The following is an 8,412-nucleotide window of genomic DNA, read 5'->3' as shown; positions in this document are numbered from 1 at the left end:
CCAAGGTGGAGGGAGTAGGGCTTTACACATCAGACACGGAAAGGTACACAGAGACACCATCTGTTCATATGGCCATCCAGCTCATGGCCAGTGGACAGGTTTATTCAGCCCCAAGCCAGAGCCAAAGTATCAACTCCTACAGAGCCCATGTGGAGTGTCACACAAACACCCCACAACAGAGGCTGCCAACCAACATTGTGCCACCTTAGGAGGCACTTGGGGCCTCAGCCCCCAACACCATTTCCTTTGAGGACAGGAAGGTAACACTAACACAAAGACTCTACTTCCCAGCAATTCTGCTGCCCTGAGGTGCAGGGGGGGGCAGCTCTGCCTGGGGAGTGTACTGAGACCCCCCAGGCTGCAGGAGCTGCCCCTTGGCCATGGCTGCTCAGAGCTCTGTCGCATGCATGTCGCATGGTCTTCTGCTGTCCCATGTAACCCTGAAAACAGCAGTGGGAGGAAGGGATGGCCCACACTGGGTGAGTGGGGAACTCGGGATCCACAGGGTCCCCGCATCAGTGGCCCCAAGGCAGCCTCTGCAGCCAGAGCTCTGGAATAACCTGCCATCAAACACACTAAACAGGTTTGCTCCCCACTCATTCAGATGGACACAATCTCCTTGGGTAGAGACTCTGTTTGGGACCATGTTGGCTAAGCTCAGTGCAAGGGTCCAGGATGAAGGCTGTTTTCAAGCATGGCTGTCCACACTCAGAAGCCCATTCGTGGCTTTTTCCGGGGAGTATGGGAGCCAGAGAGAACAGCTGTTTGCCGCCTCAAGGGCGTGGCCCGGAGGCTGGAGGCCTGGGAGGGAGGGGTAGCCACAGGTCCTGGAGTGTCCTTCTGAAGTGGTAGCTTGGCCATGTAGTCCCGGAGGGTCTGTCGACGTTCACGCCGCACACCGTGGGCCCATGGCTCCTGTGTCAACTCCTGTGAGGGTAGGGTCCCTGGGGCCTGAGGCCAGGCCTCTGAGGTAGCAAGGTTTTGGCTACAAGGGGGGCTGCTGGTATCTGGGAAGTCCAAGCAGCTCGTAAGTGAGGAAAAGGTGCTAGACAGCTGAGTCCGGCGCTTGGGCCGCTTGATCTGTGTCTGGGACCCTGAGGTCTGACCTTGATGCCTTTTCCACCAGGCGGCTGCCCCACCTTCCCAGGCTTCTGCCAAGCGCTCAGTGAGCTCATCCTGCTGGCTGCACTGAGGTGCAGGGGGCAGCTCTGCCCTGGGGGGAGTACCCAGATCCTCAGGCCTCAGGAGCTTCCCCTTGGCCATGGCTGCTCGGAGCTTCTGTGACATGGTCTGACTCTTCTGATGCTCCACGTGGCCCAGAAAACGGCGGTGGGAGAAGGTAGGGGCCGCCCACACTGGACTAGTAGGGGATAGCTCCATCAGGGCCTCCACCCAACGTCTGCAACGGGCACTGGCCTGAGGGGTCCAGGAGGACTGGTCCACAGAAGGTGCTGCCCTGGATGCAGGGCACTCTGATGCTTGGTGATCAGGTGGCTCTCCAAGACTGGAGGCTGGCTGGAGGCGGAGGTGCTGGTAGAAGACATCCCCAGCTGCCGAGAGCTGGAAGAGCAGCAGTGTCGGGACAGAGGCACACGGTGGGGCAGCAGCCAGACCTAGACAGCGACGGAGAAGAGATGCAGGCAGGGTCTGGAAGCACCTCCCCTCAGCAGCCCCAAGCCCCTTCCGCCCATCGCACCTATGACTGGTGCCTCCAGACGCTCCTGCAGCTGCTGTTGCCTCTTGGGTTCCAGTGAAGGAAAGGCAGGGAAGGAGTCAATGATGGAAGGCAGAGACTGAGGAGGCCCTGCCAGCTGGGGCATGGAGGTCCCCTCTCCTGGAGGAAGGACAGAGAACTAGGTATACCAGCCCCAGCCCCAGCCCCAGCCCCAGCCCCAGCCCCAGCCCCAGCCCCAGCCCCAGCCCCAGCCCCAGCCCCAGCCCCAGCCCCAGCCCGTCTCCATGAGCCTCCCTCCTGCCTGGCAGACCTGCTATATGCAACAGCTGAAGCTGTCCACCCTGGCCCCCTAGTAGTAGGGGCCATGGGCTGCCAGGGCTAGCTGGGGGTAGCAGGCGGGCAAGCAGAGGTGCAGACGGCAGGTTGTGGTCCCACTTGAGCATTGGCACCAGGGGGAGGCGCTCATCCATCAGGTAGATAGAGAACTGTGGGAGAAGGGAGAGGCGGGCATGGCTGATGCCTGGCACCAGCCTTCCAATAACTCTTTCCAAGACACACAGCCTGTAGCAGGTAACCAATACCCAGAGGAGGGCCCTCCCATCAGCCTTCAAGTCCCGCTCAGCTTGGCCTACCAAACTTGGAACATGTATATTTCCTGGGCAGGCAGCACCATCCCGGAAGGGTTCTCATTAGAAGCATGAAGAAAACCTCGCTCCCAATGAGACTCTTGTGCCTCCTCCCAGGTTCTGATCTGATTTAGCAGATGACCCAGTTTGCCCTACCCTAGTGAGATCATATGAATGGGGACCCACACTCCCCAGTTCCTGTGGCTGTGTATCAGGCCGGCTGGCAGACGCTCTGGAGAAGCCTGAGTCCGAGCCCCAGGAGGAGGCGGCTTCTCACCTGGGTGCAGATGAGATGTAGAGGAGTGCAGGTGGGACCTGTCTGCCCGAGGTACTGGGCAAGCAGCACCCGTTCTCCTTTCTGGCAGGCAGCCTCTGCTCCGGCACGGAAGAGCAGCAGCCCACAGCCTGGGGGGCCCTAGGGAAAGTACAGCACGATCAGCCAGTCTTCAGGCTGGAGATGGGCCTCCTGCAGCCCATCACTGCTGGCTCTATTGCTTCCTGCCCCCTCGCACCAATACCTGAATGTCAACCATCTTCAGACCCGTGCGGTCACCCACAGTCAGCACCCGGGGGTGAGCAGTGAAGTCTGCCCAGCGCCAGGGAGAAGGATCACGGAAGGCAAGCGTCTCAGAGTCCTTGTAGACTAGCTGCAGCCTTGAGGAAGAAGGCAGGTCATGGGTGTGGGCCTGGTGGAGCTTGGGGGCACAAGGGCGTTAAGGGGCGGGGCTGGAAGACAGCCATGGAGCAGAAGGCCATGGTTCTGCTTTGCAGTGGAAGGTTTTAGGGGGAAGGGGAATTACCCATCCTGTGGGGTCCACAGACACACAGCTCCAGAGCGGCTGCAGATGGCCATCTCTCCTGGCAGGTGAGGGCTACAGGGCGCAGGATGCTATGTTATGATCCAGCAACCCAGCTCTTCCTCCAGGCCCTTACCCTTGGCAGGAAGCCAACAACTCTCACCTGAGGCTAACGCCAGTGGCCCCCTTTTCCACCTGCAACACCTGCAGGGGTGCTGGTGGCCCCTGCTTATCAGTCTTCCATATGGCACAGTGGTAGTCAGAGCGGACGGCCAGAAGTGCTGGGGAGAACAGAAAGGTCAGACTTGCAGTATGTGTCAGTGTGTGGCTAGCGGGACAGCAGCCAGCTGGACAAGGAAGAAGGAGAGGGAGAATGAAGGGAAGGAATCTCACTTTCTCCCTGGACTGTGCTGGTCACCACCTGCCGTACAGGCCCCCGAAGCTGGATGTGCCCAGGGTCCTCAAGGACCCGGGGATTGCCACCTGAATTCACACTGACCTCCTGGAAATCTGAGTCCTTGGTTAAGGATTGGGATGGACTCTTGTCACCCATCTCACTCTTCCCCTGGACCACTCTATGGATGGCCTCAGGATCCCCACCGAATGAGAAAGGATACACAGCTTGTCCAAGGCACCTCCACTAGGGTAGACCAGCTGTCCAGCTCGCGCTGTCCTTCCAGGGAGCCAGGCCAAGGCCCCCCCAGTGAAGGCCTCATCCAGCAGCAACTGCTCCCACCGCGTAGCCAATTCTTCATGCAGCAGCCTCCCCATAAGCAATGACACTGACCTGCTCAGGACAGGACCCCCAAGGATGGAGAAGCGACGTAGCCGGTGGCTAAGGAAAGCCCAAGGACATCTAGGGACAATGCAGCAGAAGATGGCACTGGGACAGTGAAGGAGAAGCAGGCAGCCTCTTTTACAATTACCTAGAATACATCCTGCCCAGTTCCTGGACCCCAGACCCTGAATATTTCAGCGCCCCCTAGCGAGTGGGTCACAGAGAGCTGAGAAGATCCAGCCAGGCCAACAAGTCTTTTCTAGGATTTGTGATACTTTGGATACTAACTCCTTGGAATGAGAAGCCATCCTGTTGCTACTTGAATTAAGTCAGACAGAAGGAAGTGGATGAGAAAACAGAGAGCTCTGTCAACATTCGGAATATCTGGATAAGCTGTAATTAAGATCAACCAACGATCGATTCTCTTTTTCCCTTAAGCTGCTTGAAGCTGGGGGTTTTGTGAGCTTGTGGCTCATGACCTTGGGCTGGGCTAGAAAAGCCACTGTGACAAAAACCTGGTCTGTGCCCTAGATCCTTCTATATCCCACCACCAGCCAGGCCTATCCATGGCTGCTTTCTCACTGGCTACTTGCCCCCAGGGCTGGTGTCCACCGAGGTCCTGAAGCAGCCTCTTCACGCTGACTATGGTCATCTTTTTCGAATAGCCCTGCAGGGAAGGCCTGTCAGGTTTGCAACCCCGAGTTTCACCAGGGAGGTGGCTGACCCTTTACCCAGCCAATGGCCCTTACTCACCTTGTTCCCCTCCAATCTGAAGTTCTCCAGCATGAGCCTCCCCAAGGGTGCGAAGGCTATGTCCCCATGGTCCCACAGGAAGCGGCTGAGCTGTGAGAAATGGCTGTGTCACTAAGCACAGCCCAGGCTGTGCAGCATAATCCCACCCTGGGACCACTTACCTGCTCAGTGACATCTAGCCCACCCTGAGGCCGGAACTGGTAGCGGTGACCTCCCCGGAAAAGGAGGTCCCGAGGGGTCATGCCAGGTTCCCAGGGATCTAAGGGGAGAGAGAAGTCAAAGAACCTGGGAAGAAGGCATGGAAACGCAATGTTATCTAGAGGTATCCAGGGCCTGGAATGTGTGTGTGTGGTGGCTGAGGTTCTTGGGGAGAACCCAGAAGGAGACCCTTACCAGGACCAGGAGGCAGCAGGGGAAGGGGTCCTGGTGTTGTTGGCTCCCACAGCAGGGTCTTGGCCAATGGCAATGTTCGGTCCTAGGGGAACAGGACAGCAATAACATGGTAGGGGTGCAGTCCTCCACTACTTCTTTCAATCCTCATGACAGCTCTGCAAAGCAGCCACTTCACTGATGTAGAAACTGAAGCATAAGTTTGCTGTCACTTGTCCCAGGTGAGAGTCAGTAAAGAGAAGGCAGGGACTTAAACCCAGGCAGCCAACTCCGGAACCTAAAGTCCATTCACACCAGCTTTCACACCCATGTCTGGTCTGTGCACCCAGAACCCAATGAGCTCTAACTTCCTTAGTCACTTCTGAGTCCTGCTTTTCAGTGGGCTGCTGAGGCTCGCAGCAGGAACCAGCAAGGCTCCCTTGTCCCAAGGTCCAAGAACACGCCCTCCTACACCCTCTCTCTTTGACCCACTCTCCTGTATGTACTCAATTCCACGAGGCAGCTGGGCAGCTAACGAAGTCCCTCCCAAGATGCCAGCAGAAACCCTGCCCCCTTTGCCTGCCATTCTACTGTCCCGTAGAACCAAGGCCACACTACACAGTGTCTGCCTGTTGTTACAAACTCTGCCACCTTAACTGGCAGTCCCCGAGGCGGGGTTGCCTAACTTCCTTATGCTGGACTCCTGGGCCTGTAAGGACCCTGGCACAGAAACAATGGTCAGTGAATACCTGCTGAAGCTGGGGAGAGAGGGAGGAAAGAGGAGCCCCAGCCTCCGTTGAACGACTCTCTCTGGATAGCAGCATGGCCTGTGCACAGCAGGAGGAGGGTCTGGAGAGTAGCATGGCCCTACCTATCATGTGTGCAGCTGAGTCTGAATGATAAGGGGGGACCAAAGGAAGGGCCCTGTTAACATCCTCACCTTGCAGTTCTGTGGCTGGGACCCTGGCATGGTCAGTGCATCTCTCCAGCTACACATGAAAGACAGGTCAGGGCCATCAGTCATGCCAAGAGGACCAGCCATAAATAACGAGGGGCGCAGAGAGCTGGGGAAGTCCATCCTGGAAAAAATGCATCGAATGTCACGCACACCTTCATTGGGAGTCTGAACAGTACCCTCAGTGAGTCTACTACAAAGAAACAGGCAGAAACCAGACTATGCAGCCTAATGTCGGAGAGTAAGAAGGGCCTCGGGAGAACTGCTCACTCGCCCATCACAGGGGAGGGTGCTGATGGGCAGTGAGGGGTCCCTAAGGTAGTCAGGGAGATAGCTCTCTGCACACACTTGGGTTGAGGGTCAACGGAGAATGGCCAGTGAGTGCAAAGGTTCTGAGGCAGGAAAAGTGCCAAAGAGATAGGCAACCACAGAATATGACGGAGAGTGGAGGATCAAGTGGGGTGGGCACTGTGTTCGAGAGTGGCGGGCAGACTATGCTCCACCCTTCTGTGGACAAGGGCTGCATGCTATTCCTGTCTTCCCACTGCCAATAATCGGCTTCTCCAAAAATGCCCGTGAAACGAAAAGTAGGAACTCTCTAGAACAGCGCTTCTCAACCCTCTTCCACAGGAGCCGACCAAGACCATCGGAAAGCCCAGATAATTACATTATCATTCATAACAGTAGCTAAATTACAGTTATGAAGTAGCAACGAAAACAATTTTATCGTTGGAGGTCACTACAACTGTATTAAAGGGTCGCACGCAGCACTAGAGAGGTTGAGAACCACTGCCGGGCGTTGGTGATGCACGCCTTTAATCCCAGCGCTCGGGAGGGAGAGGCAGGCAGATCTGTGAGTTCGAGGCCAGCCTGATCTACAAGAGCTAGTACCAGGACAGCCTCCAAAAGAGCCACAGGGGCTAATCAATCCACAGCTTCAGAAAATTTAAATCGAACATCAGCAACAGGAGCACCTGCTGGATTTGCGGAGTCTGAGGTGTATGGTTAACTTGCTCACAAGTGTGCCAGAGGCCGCCCTCCCTCATCGTAAGAATCCGGGACCAGCCTCAGCCTCAGCGCTGGAACCCGCCTGTCCCTGGTTTTTGAGGCCACGCGGCTCCGTCACGTGCTCAAATCATCCCCGTGCGCAGACCATGCTGGTTCCCGGCGACAGTCTCACCTGATCCAGGATCCAAAAAGGAGCCGGAGCGCCGACTCATCAACTGTTCAGCTCAGAACGCTGGAGCATACACAGCCGGACTGAACTGTTTTTCGGACCAGGCCGGAAGTGCTCCGGAGAAACAGGAAATCCCGCCCTTAGCAAGGCCTCACTGCGTCCTCCGGCGCTACCTGTCGGGCAGACAAGGAATAGGCGAGGTCGTGGCGCCTTAGGTTTGGAATTCGCATCCCGGTGTTGGATGATTCTGCCTCTGCTTCATTAACTTCTTATCTCACAGAAGTGTTGTGAAACTTAAACTGATTCGCTTAACCATCACCGACCACCTCCGATGGGCCACGCACTGTATTTATTGTCCATAAATCCTAAGAATCCGCTTTACATATAACCCTGGGCTCATGCGTGGCTTGAATCAGGGGCCAGGAAAGAGTATTAGCCGGTAGTTCTCAAACTCCAGCGTGCACCTGCGTGCTTTGGGAGACACGTTCAAACTCAGATGCAGCGAGTCGTGGAGGCTTCCTGCAAGTTGCTTTTGTCTTATGACTTTCACGTGAAACTTAGGATGTGTGGCTCTGCTGACCCACCACTCGCTTCCACACACCCAGAAGCTAAGAATGGTTTCAGACAGAATTTTTTTTTTTGGTTTTTCGAGACAGGGTTTCTCTGTAGCTTTGGAGTCTGTCCTGGAACTCACTCTGTAGACCAGGCTAGCCTCGAACTCAGAGATCCGCCTGCCTCTGCCTCCCCAGTGCTGGGATTAAAGGCGTGCACCACCAACGCCCGGCTCAGACAGAATCTTAAAACCTAAAATAGATGCTCCTGCTTCGCTATAACCTACCTACATGACGTTCCCTCCAATGTATTTGAAAACTGCTTTGGGTTATGATTTCCTAGTTCTGGAACTAGCAAAACTTCATTAATCTGTCTCCTCTGTGTACCAGATTATCCAGGGAACCCTAAATTCGTGTTTCTGGGTGTTAGTCAGGTTTCTCTATCAGAACGGATGGATGAATATAGAATAGAGGAGATTTTATTAGACTGGCTTAGAGCTGTGATCTGGGTAGTCCAACAATAGCTGTCCATGACCATGACTGAAAAGGTGATGCTCTCAGTGCATGAGGCTGGATGTCTCAGTAGTCCCTGCCTGGTGCTAGAGTCCTGGATGAGCCTGGAGAGCTGCTGACTGTCTATGTTGGAATCCCAAAGAAGTTGGTCAAAATGCTGGTGGTGAAGGAATGCCTCGACAATGGCATAAATAAATGGTCTTGCGTAAGGACAAGTA

The 8,412-nt window shown here is 55.6% G+C and overlaps 1 protein-coding gene across 4 annotated transcripts; it reads right to left on the bottom strand.

Moving 5' to 3' along the window:
- Window positions 1-61: 61 nt before the first annotated feature.
- On the bottom strand, window positions 62-7,253 carry Taf1c (TATA-box binding protein associated factor, RNA polymerase I subunit C). 4 transcript variants are annotated; one of them, XM_005073085.4, is made up of 15 exons: window positions 7,134-7,253; window positions 5,939-6,077; window positions 5,023-5,104; window positions 4,791-4,888; window positions 4,630-4,719; window positions 4,470-4,543; window positions 3,716-3,954; window positions 3,492-3,608; window positions 3,262-3,379; window positions 3,102-3,173; window positions 2,820-2,955; window positions 2,579-2,716; window positions 1,986-2,160; window positions 1,697-1,834; window positions 62-1,613 (listed from the first exon to the last, which is right to left on the bottom strand). In XM_005073085.4, the coding sequence occupies exons 2-15, from the start codon at window positions 6,074-6,076 to the stop codon at window positions 709-711; spliced, it is 2,520 nt and encodes an 839-aa protein (XP_005073142.1). In that variant the 5' UTR covers window position 6,077; window positions 7,134-7,253; the 3' UTR covers window positions 62-708. The 4 variants fall into 4 exon arrangements, with proteins under 4 accessions (XP_005073142.1, XP_040591993.1, XP_040592006.1 ...); XM_040736059.1 differs by lacking the exon at window positions 7,134-7,253 and having other exon boundaries at window positions 4,791-4,914; window positions 5,939-5,953; XM_040736072.1 differs by lacking the exons at window positions 4,791-4,888; window positions 5,023-5,104; window positions 5,939-6,077; window positions 7,134-7,253 and having other exon boundaries at window positions 4,459-4,773.
- Between the last annotated feature and the right edge of the window lie 1,159 nt (window positions 7,254-8,412).

Source organism: Mesocricetus auratus, unplaced genomic scaffold (assembly GCF_017639785.1).
Source record: "Mesocricetus auratus isolate SY011 unplaced genomic scaffold, BCM_Maur_2.0 Super-Scaffold_6723, whole genome shotgun sequence".
NCBI classification, from domain to species: Eukaryota; Metazoa; Chordata; class Mammalia; order Rodentia; family Cricetidae; genus Mesocricetus; species Mesocricetus auratus.
Note: the sequence above shows the minus strand (reverse complement) of the source record. Positions and strands in the feature narration are given on the sequence as shown.